General features: G+C 39.7%; 1 protein-coding gene across 11 annotated transcripts in view; it reads left to right on the top strand.

Annotated features, from left to right (window-relative positions):
- The window catches only part of NEK1 (NIMA related kinase 1), a 130,891-nt gene that overhangs the window by 51,755 nt on the left and 64,953 nt on the right, over positions 1-14,183 (top strand). For 10 of the 11 annotated variants that reach the window (XR_008713277.1, XM_055577630.1, XM_055577627.1 and 7 more), the window contains one exon: positions 7,168-7,270. Coding sequence is in view for 10 of the 11 variants with exons in the window: in XM_055577630.1 (XP_055433605.1) it covers positions 7,168-7,270 (103 nt within the window). In the remaining variant the exon portion in view is untranslated. Of the gene's footprint in view, positions 1-7,167; positions 7,271-7,831; positions 11,032-14,183 lie in introns of those variants that run through there. The other variant, XM_055577635.1, reaches the window with a different exon arrangement.

Below are 14,183 nucleotides of genomic sequence, written 5' to 3'. Positions count from 1 at the left end.
AAATAGACATTTCTCCAAAGAAGACATACAGATGGCTAACAAACACATGAAAAGATGCTCAACATCACTCATTATCAGAGAAATGCAAATCAAAACCACTATGAGGTACCGTTTCCACCAGTCAGAATGACTGTGATCCAAAAGTCTACAAGCAATAAATGCTGGAGAGGGTGTGGAGAAAAGGGAACCCTCTTACACTGTTGGTGGGAATGCAAACTAGTACAGCCACTATGGAGAACAGTGTGGAGATTCCTTAAAAAACTGGAAATAGAACTGCCTTATGATCAGCAATTCCACTGCTGGGCATACACATTGAGGAAGCCAGAAGGGAAAGAGACACATGTACCCCAATGTTCATCGCAGCACTGTTTATAATAGCCAGGACATGGAAGCAACCTAGATGTCCATCAGCAGATGAATGGATAAGAAAGCTGTGATACATATACACAATGGAGTATTACTCAGCCATTTAAAAGAATACATTTGAATCAGTTTAATGAGGTGGATGAAACTGGAGCCTATTATACAGAGTGAAGTAAGCCAGAAAGAAAAACACCAATAAAGTATACTAACGCATATATATGGAATTTAGAAAGATGGTAACAATAACCCTGTATATGAGACAGCAAAAGAAACACTGATGTATAGAACAGTCTTTTGGACTCTGTGGGAGAGGAAGAGGGTGGGATGATTTGGGAGAATGGCATTGAAACGTGTATAATGTATGAAACGAGTCGCCAGTCCAGGTTTGATGCACGATACTGGATGCTTGGGGCTGGTGCACTGGGACGACCCACAGGGATGGTATGGGGAGGGAGGAGGGAGGAGGGTTCAGGATGGGAAACACATGTATTCCCCATGTGGGGAATAAATAAATAAATAAATAAATAAAACTGTGGTGGATTGTTTTCAATATTTGGCAAAACCAATACAATATTGTAAAGTTTAAAAATAAAATAAAATTAAAAAAAAAAAAAAAGAAACAACTGAGGGTGGTGCAGAGGTTTCCCATGTGCTGTCCCTTTACCCTTGTCAGCTTCTCTCACCAGAGTGGTATTTTTGTTACAACTGATGAACTTAGGTTCAATTAGCTTTTACAGTTAGAACCTCAATCATGTGAGATCATCTTCTGAAACCTTTGAGTGCCTGTCTTGTTTTTTTTTATTTTGAGTGCCATTGTTTTTTATTTTGAGTAAAGTAACATATGTACTTTACTGAGCTTTTACTTTCCTAAGCCCTTGTCTCTGTATAGCTTTATTTGAGTAAAGCTGAGAAGAATTCTGCTTCCTCTGATAGACATTATGGCACTTAAACAGAGGAGGAAGCTTAATGAATACACCCTCAGCATCCTTTTTTCATTTCATTAACCCTGAACCACCCCAACTCTTCTATACCATATTGACTCATTTTTCATTACTCAGACTATTTCTGTTACCTAGATTGCTGCCTATTTTCATGTTTTCACCTCTTGAAATAATTTTTAATCATCCTTCAAAATTTTTAAATTTCCTTTATCAGTAAAGGTTTTGAGTCATAGATAAGAGGTACCTTACCCAGACCCACTTATGCATGCATTTGTAATAAGATGGAAAATAAGTTACTCCTTTTTTTCTTGTCAGAATAAAAAGGAGTTTATTTCTTTTTAGCCTTTTAATGTCTGTATTTCACTTTCCAAATTCCTAATTTTTTTACTATGTATTTGTGGCTTATACAATATTTATGTTAATCATTCCTTTACTCTTAATCTAGATTAGTGTTCTATTAATTATGTGTTAATAATTTTGGAACTCAAGAGATATAGTCTGTTTAATTTGTCTAAAATAGAATATGCACGTGTAAATTCTTAATAATGTTTAATGAAGAGAATGACTGTAAAGAAGCTCATTGATTTTTTCCCTCTATCCCTCGGAACCTTGTACACATATATAATTTGTGTTCACAGTTCAGTACTGTTTTACTACATCAGTGGGGGATAAGAATATGAGTATGAATTCTTCATTTTGGTATATATTAAGTAGTAAATGGAAATGCGTGTGAAAAATGAAGACAGTATAGATTTCTAAATATTATAAGGAATCATAGAATCAATTATAAACTAGTTTTGTCCTCTGTTAATAAGGTATATTACTATACAGTCAGCAAAAACAAGACCAGGAGCCGACTGTGGCTCAGATCATGAACTCCTTATTGCAAAATTCAGACTTAAATTGAAGAACGTAGGGAAAACCACTAGGCCATTGAGGTATGACCAAAATCTGATCTGTTAAAGTCATACAGTGGAAGTGACAAATAGAGTCAGGGGATTAAATCTGATAGAGTGCCTGAAGAACTATGGACGGCAGTTCGTAACACTATACATGAGACGGTGATCAAAACCATCTCCATGAGAAAGAAATGCAAAAAGGCAAAATGGTTGTCTGAGGAGGCCTTACAAATAGCTGAGAAAAAAAGAGAAGTGAAAGGTAAAGGAGAAAAGGGAAGATATATCCATCTGGATGTAGAGTTCCAAAGAATAGCAAGAAGAAATAAGAAAGCCTTCCTCAGTGATCAATGCAAAGAAATAGAGGAAAACAATAGAATGGGAAAGACTGGAGATATCTGCAAGAAAATTAGAGATATCAAGGGGCATTTCATGCAAAGATGGACACAATAAAGTACAGAAATGGTATGGACCTAACAGAAGCAGAAGATACTAAGAAGAGATGGCAAGAATACACAGAAGAACTATACAAAAAAGATCTTCATGACCCAGATAACCACGATGGTGTGATCACTCACCTAGAGCCAGACATCCTGGAAGGTGAAGTCAAGTAGGTCTTAGGAAACATCACTACGAACAACACTAGTGGAGGTGATGAAATTCCAGTTGAGCTATTTCAAATCCTAAAAGATGATGCTGTGAAAGTGCTGCACTCAATATGCCAGCAAATATGGAAAACTCAGCAGAGGCCACAGGACTGGAAAAGGTCAGTTTTCATTCCAATCCCAAAGGCAATGCCAAAGAATAGTCAAATTATTATAGAATTGCACTCATTTTACACACTAGCAAGGTAATGCTGAAAATTCTCCAAGCAAGGCTTTAACAGTGCATGAATCAAGAATTTCCAGACGTTGAAGCTGGATTTAGAAAAGGCAGAGGAACCAGAGATCAAATTGCCAACATCCATTGGATCATAATAAAAGCAAGAGAATTCCAGAAAAACATCTACTTCTGCTTCATTGACTATGCCAAAGCCTTTGACTGTGTGGATCACAACAAACTATGGAAAATTCTTCAAGAGATGGGAATACCAGACAACCTTACCTGCCTCCTGAGAACCTGTGTGCAGGTCAAGAAGCAGCAGTTAGAACCAGACGTGGAACAACGGACAGGTTCAAAATTGGCAAAGGAGTACATCAAGGCTGTGTATTGTCACCCTGCTTATTTAACATATATACATCATGCGAAATGCTGGGCTGGTTGAAGCACAGGCTAGGATCAAGATAGCTGAGAGGAATATCAATAACCTCAAATATGCAGATGACACCACCCTTATGGCAGAAAGTGAAGAGGAATTAAAGAGCCTCTTGAAGGTGAAAGAGGAGAATGAAAACGCTGGCTTAAAACTCAGCATTCAGAAGACTAAGATCATGGCATCCAGTCCCATCACTTCATTGCAAATAGATGGGGAAACAATGGAAACAGTGACAGACTTTATTTTCTTGGGCTCCAAAATCACTGCAGATGGTGACTGCAGCCATGAAATTAAAAAATGTATGCTCCTTAGAAGAAAAGCTATGACCAGCCTAGACAGCTTATTAAAAATCAGAGACATTACTTTTCTGACGGAGGTCCATCTAGTCAAATCTATGGTTTTTCCAGTGGTCATATATGGATATAAGATTTGGAGTGTTAAGAAGGCCAAGCACTAAAGAATTGATGCTTTTGAACTGTGGTGTCAGAGAAGACTCTTGACAGTCCTTTGAATTGCATGGAGATCAAATCAGTCAATCCTAAAGGAAATCAGTCCTGAATATTCATTGGAAGGACTGATGCTGAAGCTGAAGCTCCCATACTTTGGCCTCCTGATGCAAAGAGCCGACTCATTAAAAAAAACCCTAATGCTGGGAAAGATTGAAGGCAGGAGGAGAAGGGGACGACAGAGGATGAGGTGGTTGGATGGCATCACCAACTCAATGGACATGAGTTTGTTCAAGCTCTGGGAGTTGGTGGTGGACAGGGAAGCCTGGGCTGCTGTAGTCTGTGGGATTGCAAAGAGCTGGACACAACTGAGTGACTGAAAACAACAAAATTCCTTTGATAGATTTTTATATGTTGGACACACCCTGCATTCCTGGAATTCCATTTTATACATTTTATATCTTCAGATACAGATACATTATTGGTAATAGTTGATACTCAATGATAAATGAGAATAAAAAAGAAATAATAGTAAGCAAAAATCACTACAGGTTTTAAGTGTGTGATTAAAAGCAGTGAATTATGTGTACCTGATCATTTAAACTAGTTTAGGAAAAGCCATTCAATAAAGCAGAACTTAAATAGATTACATAAGTAAATAAAATAGATCTATATATACATAAATGGTGTGAACATTCTTTTAATCAAAGCTGTTACGTGTGTGGTCATGTTCTTATTAAAATAATTTGTTTCTGCTAAAGTATTTGAATTATTTGATTTAGTGAATCTGATCAGTCAGTGAATATAAATTATTGTATGTCAGTTGAAGGCCCACACTGACAGTGGACATACTATCTTAGGATGGGAAATCAAGCATAAAAATGTTATCGATGTTTTACTTATGTAAAGGTTAAAAGATGAGTCAGTTCAGTTAGGATACAAAGCAGAGATTCTGTCTAATTGTATGCAGTGGTGTAAGCATCCAGGACGCCTCAGAAGAGCCTTATCAGTAGACACAGTTTCAGGTGACGTGTCTGTTGTCATACTCTTTGAAAGTTTATCTGCCCTCTTTAGGCCAGTCTTATATAAATGGGGCTGTAACAGCCTTGCCTATATATATGAAGGACATTTTCCTAGCCATAGCAGTCAGAGAAGAAAAAGAAATAAAAGGAATCCAAATTGGAAGAGAACTAAAGCTGTCAATGTTTATGGATGATACGGTACTATACATAGAAAGTCCTAAAGACACTACCAAAAAACTCCTAGAGTTCATCAGAGAATTTGCTCAAGTTTCAGAATGCAATATTAGTAACCAGGAAAGACTCTTAACCAGGTATAGAGATGATCTAATCCTAGAAGATTCCGGTGGTGAAATTTCACAAGAATCTGTTGTAAGCACTACGTAAGTTAAGTGAATCTTAGGCCATTATCATCCATAGCTTTATGGTGAGTCATTTAAAATTTTTACAGCTTAATTTCACATTTCAAATTTTTATGTATCTCAGTACAGTTGACCCTTGAGCAATACAGGAGTTAATCTGCTTGTACTTATAGTCATCCCTCCATTCTGAGGTTCCCCTGCATCTGTGGATTCAACCAACTATGGACATGTTCTTTAGTTGCTCAGTCGTGTTGGACTCTTTGCAGCCCCATGGACTGCATCACACCAGGCTTCCCGGTCCTTTACCATCTCCCAGAGTTTGCTCAAACTCATGTGCATTGAGTCAGTGATTGCCATCCAACCACAGGATGCCACTAGTCCTGTAGTATTTACTATTGCAAAATATCAATAATAAGTGGACCCACGTGGTTCAAACTTGTGGTGGTCAACGGTCAATTTTAATTATTAACATATAAAAGAAATGACTGGGGTATGAAAATCAGAAATGTTTATTGGAAGAGAGAAGGCATTATTTCATGTATTTTTCTGAACGTAATTATGGTCCTAGACACATGGTCCTACACTATAGGAAGCTGGTGCACTTTCATAGCCAATATCCAAGATGCACAGCCAATAACTCCCTGATCTTTCTTCCTTACTTACAAATTACTGCAGTTGATACTATGCAGTGAGTTCTCTGTTTACGGGGAGTTAGTTTTATTTATTTTTGTATCTTTCTTGCTTAGCACACAGTAACAGGCATAGTATATATTAGATGTACAAGGAAATACTTGGAAAGTTCCATATGTGTGCGTGCATGCTCAGTTGTCTCTGACTTTTTGTGACCCCAGGGACTATAACCTGCCAGACTCCTTTGTCCATGAGATTTTCCAGGCAAGAATACTGGAGTGAGTTATTATTTCCTTCTCTTGGGGAATCTTCCTGACCCAGGGATCAAACCCGCATCTCCTGTGTCTCCTGCGTTGCAGGCATGTTCTTTACCACTGAGCCATCAGGGAAGCCCCATAAAACATACTGTTTTAACCATATTTAACTGTACAGTTCTGTGTCACTAAGTACTTTCATGTTATTCAAGTCTCACCATCATCCATCTCCCTAATTTTTACCTTCCTAAACTGAAAGTCTGTCCCCATTTAACACTAACTCCCGACCCCCAACCCCTGACTGGGGGTTGGGGTACTTTTGTGATTTTGACTATTCTCGGTACCTTGAAATGTTACTGATATTTTTTCATTGTTGTCTAAGCCCAACATGTTTACATTCTTTTGTAGCTGTCAGAGAAAGTTACAGAAACATAATCAGAAAAGATTGAAACAAATAAATGTGCTTTTAGATTTTCCCCCAATCTGTCCATTTTACTTTTTAATAGTTATGACATACAAGGAATTCAGATTTCACTTTTTCCCCTAATTTTTAAAATTCACACAAACTTTTCATTATTTTTGATGACCTTTGAAATTGCTGCTTTGCAGCTTTAATCTTACTTTTCTGCTGATCAATATATTTGATGCAGAGTTCTGAAATAAGCTTAACTGCTAGAAACTATGGAGAGTCTTCTATAAGTATGGTCTGAAATAATTTTATGTGTCTATAAGTAGCATAGATTAAATAAACACAAAAGAAGACTTGTTAAGATTTGGTATAGTAGCGTAGATTTTGCCCCTTTTTAAAATAATAGTGACTGATTTAGGTAGTTGATACTGATATGTGTGTAGCTATTGATTCATTAAATAGGAAGACGACTTCATATCAGCCTTCATATTTTGCAAATATTTCTAAAGAAAATATTTCCGTGTAATTTTAAACTTTTTGTAATATTTGATGTTCAGAATTTTTAGTTTTGCTGTTTGTCCAAATTCCTCAGGCAGAAGGGGCAGCCAGCTATGGAAAGAGCAAAACAAGTAGAAGAGTTTCTACAGCGAAGACGGGAAGCAAAGCAGAACAAAGCTCGGGCCGAGGGGCATATGGTAGGATTTTGTTTTTGAGATTTTTGAACATAGTGTTCAGAGTGAAGGACTGAAACAAGGTAGGTATAAATGACAAGAGTCACCATCCTTTTCAAACACTACCTCTGAATATTTGCAGGGTGTTAAACCTCTCTTTGTGCAATTTCTTTTATGCCAAGTGTGAAGTTCTGTTGTTCCCTTAGTTAATTGAAAGTTCATAGTTGCATTCTTCCTTTTAAAAGAGTCAGAGTAGGTATAGCAACCCAGATATTTAGGTTAAATAAGTTCTTACATTGCTTTTTTTGGCCCTAGATGCTTTTTGTTTTAAATACTTTAGCAAAGAATTGTAGAAGAAAAATGAGAAACAAACATTTGGATAGGTATACATGTAACTGTGCATTTACTCAAAAGCAAATTAGGACCAAATGAATTTTAAAGCCTCTAATTATTCAGTCAGGTAACTGAATAAGTCATGTGTTCAAGAAAATACTAAGTTTTTAAATGATCATTTTAGTAGATGTTGGTTTTGATACGCACATATTCACAATTGTGGTACACTGCCTTTTCACCTTTTCTCCACAGAACAAATGGTGATTGTTTCTGTCAGCTCAGCACCCCGTGAAGCAGCACGTTTATGTAGGAAATAGGTCAATTGTATAGTTAAATGTTTTTTTATACTTACATCTACTATAAGTTGATAAGTAACATCATTATGAGTTAATATAATTATTCCAATTTAGGATATTTTTTCTTTGAAATAATATTATTGAAAAATAGTAAATTTTTTAATGATTACCCCCTTGATATTTTTAACACCCATCAGCTTGTTTTTCTAGTATCTGGAATTAATATGTATATGTATCCTTTCTGTGGACAGAAGAGAACCTGCTTTATTTTTCGCTTGCCCCATTTCTCCCATGTTAACAGCATCTGGAATTTTAGTTACAGATATTAATTAGAAATATTTTCAAACAATTATTAGACTTAGCAAGATGTACACATTTCTCACCTCAGAACTGTTTCTTACATCTACTGTCCTTCCCTGAGTTTATTGTCTTCATGATGGAGATGACTCTTGGAACCTTTGAGAGAGAAATTGTCCAAGATTTGTTGGAAATGTACTTATTTTGTCTTCACACTTAAATGTTAATTTGTAGTAGTGGTCTACTGTTGAATTTGCTTACCATTTATATGTCTGAAAAAACATTTTGCCTTGTTTTTTGAAAAATATTTTTTCTGAAAATAGTTTTATACATTGAGAGTTCTTTCTCTGTCCATTCTTTAAAATGTTTCTCCACTTACATCCTGGCAGTCCTGTTCTGACCAGCTGGCGTTCTTACGTTTTCCTCAGTGTTTGATGTGTCTTTTCCTTTAATGGCTTTTAACATTTCCTCTTTATCACTGGAAGTGAATTGATTATGATATAGCTTGGAAAAATTCAGCCATTATTTCTTCAAAACTTTTTTTTGTTCTCCTCTTCTTTTTGCTTTGGGTGTTGAGCACCTGTACGCCAGCTCACTGATGCTCTGTTCATCTCTTTTTGGTCCCTTTCCAGTGTTTCATTTTGGGTAGTTTCTGTTGCTAAATCTTCAAGTTCACTAGTCTTTTTGTTTGCTTTTTGCAATCTGCTCTCCTTTTAACCCCATCCAGACATGTATTTTTAAGATACTTTTTTTTTTCTCTTAAAGTTTATTTGGGTCATTTTTATACTTTCCATGTCTGTCTGTATAATACGTAACACTTTTCTCTCCTTTCTTGAACATGTGGAATGTAATTATTATAGCCTTCTTAATCACCTTGTCTACTAATTCTTCCCTCTTTGTCATTTCTGAGTCCGTTGGCTATTTTTCTTCTCATTTTGGTCATCTTTTCCTGCTTCTTTACCCACCTGGTAATTTGTGGTTGGATGCCAGGCACTGTGTATTTTATCTTGGATTTTTTGTATTTAACTGTGTGGAGACTTTACCCTGGGGTGCAATGTTGTTAGTTAAAGATAGTTTGAGTCTTTCAGGGCTTGCCTCTAAGCTTTGCTCGGCAGGTGGAGCACAGCCATAGATCTAGGACTCACTTGGCTGCACCACTGAGACAGTGCCCTAGTGCTGTGATACTATGTTGGTGTCCTCCAATACTCTGTTGACTTGAAGGCCTTTCCAATCTGGCTGTTGGAAGCGTGGCGTGTTCCCAGCCCTCAGTGAGCCTGAGGAATTGGTGTTTTGCTCAGTCGCTCATTTGTGTCCAACTCTTTGCGACCCCATGGACTGTAGCCCGCCAGGCTCCCCTGTCCATGGGGATTCTCCAGACAAGAATACTGGAGTGGGTTGCCATGCCGTCCTCCAGGAATCTTCCCAACCCAGGGGTCGAACCCAGGTCTCCTGCATTGCAGGCCAATTCTTTACCATTTGAGCCACCAGGGAAGCCCAGGAACGCTGCAGTGGGTAGCCTATTTCTTCTCCAGGGTCTCTTCCTGACCCAGGATTTGGTGAGGTCAGGCTAATTGTCACTCAGAGGAAACCTCTGCAGCTTCCAGCACTCTCTTCCTGCAGATATTAGTGCTCCTCTACCTCCCACACTCTGACTGCCCTTTCCTTGGCTCAGGGACCCCCTCTCCCTGTGCTGCAGCCTAGAAATGGGCAGTGACTGAGCTTACTTCACTTGTTCTCCTCTCCCAAGGATCACTGTCTTGTGCTGCCTGTTTGCCCGTGTTTGAAAATCATAGTTTCGTATACTTTGTCCAGTCTTTCCTTGTTGAAGGTGGGAGGGCACATCTGGTCTGTATTACTGACTGCAGGTGAAGTCTTGGGTGGTGGTTTGCTGGATGAAGAATCCAGGTTACAGGCTCCCCCCAGACCACATTAAAGCTGCTGCCTTATCATCATCTCATTGTGACTTGTGAGCATGGTGACGATGTTCTTTGTGCTCCTCTGTAAGGGATTTTCATCTCTGAAAGCATGTTGGACTATTTGTTTCTACCTTTCATATTCTGAAATAATCACGAGTATTTATCAGTTTGTTTTTTTTGACTGACCTGACTTGATGCTAATCAGATGTTCTCAGTCTGAACACTCACCTTTAGTTCTGGGACATTCTCAGTTACCATTTCTTCAGGTATTGCTGCTTCTCCTTTTTCTCCTTGACAAAGCTCCTATTAAATGAATAGATTGGAACCTCTGCTTCAAATGTCTTTTGTTCTGTTCTTCTGTTTCTTTTTTTAATCCCCTCCTCTCTTCTTACTGTTTTGGAAGGATTCCTAGCCCAAATTTCAGCTCATAACACCTTCTTTCATTTTGTCTGCTCTGCCCTTCAGCCTATCCAATGAGATTCTCTTAACTTTAGAAACTTGTATTTTCATGTCCATGAAGCTACTTAGTTTTTCTTGAAAGCTCCCTGATCATGTGCTCATTTCTCTTGTAGTACTCTAGGTATTGTAGGGTCTTGTTCTTGGTGCTCTCTTGGCAGTGTTGGTGTCTTCAGTGTTTTAAGTCTGTGTCCTGTTTCATGGTACTGGTGTTCCTTGCACGGGTTCTTGCTGGTGTAGTCACATATGGGGCTCTCTGTTTCACTCTTCATTGCCTCTGTTCGGGTGGGCCCCTGGCGAGATGGTACATGCTGCTCTGCTCAGTCCTCTGCCCAGTTTTCCGTCAGAGTAGACGCCAGGTGGGACACATTGCTGTTCTCCCAAGCAGATCCCTGGCAGCTTATTTTCTGGGCTTTGGAGAGCCCCTTCCTTCCTGGTATCACCAGTCACCTGGAGCACTGGCCTGGCCTTTCCCTCCAACTCTCTTGTCATTAGTGTCTTTAGGGAGCTGCTGGGGCCAGGCGAGCTCTTCTGGAAGCATGTGGCTACTGGCCCCTTCACACCCCCTCGCTGAGGCCTCGCCCCACATGCTGTGCTCGTGTTACTTGTCATCATAAACCCATTTGCGTACTTGCCTCACCTCTGGGTTCCTTCCATTCTTGGGACTGCCCAGAGTTTTGCTTGTTTTTGAGTGCTGATGTGCATTCACTTAACACAACAACTTCTCTAGTCTAGAATTTTGCAGGAAGAGAGGCCATGGTTTCGTTCTTCCATCTTACAGTCAGAAATTATTATTTTCACTATGTTGTGTTATTTTTAAAAAAACGTGCTTTAGGGACCTCCCTGGCAGTCCAGTGGTTAAGATTTAATGCTATCACTGCAGGGGACGCAGGCTCAATCCCTGGTCCGGGAGCTAAGACCCCACATGCTACATGGCCAATTAATAAATAAATGCATCCAACTAAATCTTTTAAAAAATTTTGCTTTAGAGATAAGTGATTTTTATGTGACTTTTCAAGATTCAGTTTTTTAAAGCTATTTAGGATTTCTTTGTTCCCTAGGTGACAATATATATACATACATAAAACTTTAGAAAAGTGAAGAATTTTTACTTTTTGGTGTATTTGGGTGTGTACATTGCATATTACTTGTTTTATTCACTAATTAAATAACAAAGGCAGTGTGTTAAACATTTTGGGGACAGTAGGTTAATTAACTGATTGAAGACTACTTAATTAAAGCTTAACCAGACATAGTTTGTCTCTGGAGTAGTTTAGAGTCTCGAGTTAGACAAGAATATGTACACTGGAGACCGAGCCAGAGAACCAGAAGCAAGGGCTGAGTGGGGAGAAAAGGTCTCGCAGATTTTAAGTTCTAAATTGAAACGTTTTTATGATGAGATAGAGGGCCTGTTTAAAATTGATCTCTCCTTTTCCATGCTTTGTGACAAATTACCATAAACCAAGGAGCCTAAGAGCAACAGAGATTTATGACCCACTGTTTCTCCAGGCCAGGACTCTGGCACATTGTGATCGTCCTCTGCCCCTCGTCTCCTGAAGCCCAGGTAGCAGTGTCAGCGGCTGTGCCTTCATGGCGTCAGCAGGCCGTCCCTCCCTCTGCTGTGGGAATCAGGTCTCTGCTATTGGAGAGATTGACTGAGACCATGCCCAGTTGTTTGCCACATAATCTCAGCAGCAAAGAACTCCATGTGCATCAACTCCCTGCCTCCTGCTTCTTCAACCAGCCAGGGAAACTCGGCACTTAATAGTCAACCCACTGTTTTAATGCCACTCATCAGAGGAGCCTGGTAGGCTGCAGTCCATGGGGTCACGAAGAGTCGGACACGACTGAGCGACTTCACTTTCACTTTTCACTTTCATGCATTGAAGAAGGAAATGGCAACCCACTCCAGTGTTCTTGCCTGGAGAATCCCAGGAACAGGGGAGCCTGGTGGGCTGCCGTCTGTGGGGTTGCACAGAGTCGGACACGACTGAAGCGACTTAGCAGCAGCAGCAGAAGCATCCCATTTAATGTGACTCAGTCCTGGGCGTACACCCCATTGTATTCCCAGCCCTGGGGATCATCTGTGCAGGGCTTGCAATTCTGGGGAGTAGGTGAATGTCAGGAAACCTTGGGAGCCGTCTCCAAGTCCTGCCCTCCATGGTCCCTTTGCCTTTGACTTTAGAGAGTGTGTCAGGGACAGCAGATGAGGTGAAGTGGAGGAGCTGACTTTAGCAACATACTTGAGGGAGAGCACTACCCAGGAGTCCAGACAGAGCTCTGTAAAAAATTGGTTGATTAACATGAAGTTTAAATACAGTGATATTCACCAGTGTTAGGTGTGTGTCTGGATGAGTGCTGACAAGAGTATGTAGTCATATAATCCCTGCCACAGTCACGGGATAGCGCTGTTCCATCATTTCTTAAAAGCTTCCTCCTCTTACCATCAGGAAAAAAAAATTGAATGTGATATGATGGATGACAACTAAACTTACCATAGTGATCCTTTCTCAGTGTATGCATATATTAAATTATTTTGTGCACCTTAAACTAATGATGTTATATGGCAATTGTATCTCAATAAAACCAGGCTTCCCTGGTGGCTCAGATGGTAAAGAATCCACTTACAATGTGGGAGACCTGAGTTCATTCCCTGAGTGAAAGTTCCTCTGGAAAAGGAAATGTCATCCCGCTCCAGTATTTTGGCCTGGAGAATCCCATGGACAGAGTAACCTGGCAGACTACAGTCCATGGGATCACAAAGAGTCGGACGCGACTTAGCAACTACACACATATCTCAACTAAACAGGAGGAGGAAGTTTCCTCCTGCCTCTTTGCAGTCAGTCTGCTGCCAGCCATAGGCTGCGCTCTTGTTTCTTCTAGAATTTCATATAGAAATATCTTACAGTATATATGTTTTTGGGGTGGTGTGTATCCTTAGTTCTTTTTTATTCCTAAGTCTTAGTCCATCATGTGAGTATACCTTAAATTGTTTATTCAATCCTCAGTTGATGGACGTTTGTGTGGTTTCTAAAAGAGATGGTTTGAAAACTCTTGGGAATCACTGGACTGACTAGCCCATGCTCCTGGGAGCCCTTCTTTCTGAGTTGGCATATCCCTCTCTATTATGTGTAACTCAGTTAGTAATATTTTTACACTCAGGTTTCTGAACACTGCTGGAGAAAGTCACAGCTGTGATGGCTAGTGTTAGATGGGTTTATGGCCTCTAGTTTCAGCAGAAGTGTGGTCCTTTTCAGCACTCTGTTAAATCTCCATGGTCAGCAGCCTATTCCCTTGTCCATTTGCTCAATGATTTCATCCTTCTTCCTTCTCTGTGAAGATAATCATTACAGAGAAAGTTGGCTTATGAACCCCACATTTCATCAGATTTTTCTGCCTCCATATTTAAAAGTGAAATGAAAGTCGCTCAGTCGTATCCGACTCTTTGCGACCCCATGGACTATACAACCCATGGAATTATCTAGGCCAGAATACTGGAGTGGGTAGCTTTTCCCTTCTCCAGGGTATCTTCCCAACCCAGGGATCGAACCCAGGTCTCCCACATTGCAAGTGGATTCTTTACCAGTTGAGCCAACAAGGGAAGTCCAGGAATACTGGAGTGGGTAGCCTATTGCTTCT

This window comes from Bubalus kerabau, chromosome 4 (genome assembly GCF_029407905.1).
Source record: "Bubalus kerabau isolate K-KA32 ecotype Philippines breed swamp buffalo chromosome 4, PCC_UOA_SB_1v2, whole genome shotgun sequence".
In the NCBI taxonomy this organism is placed as follows: Eukaryota; Metazoa; Chordata; class Mammalia; order Artiodactyla; family Bovidae; genus Bubalus; species Bubalus kerabau.
This window is presented reverse-complemented; position numbering and strand designations above follow the sequence as displayed.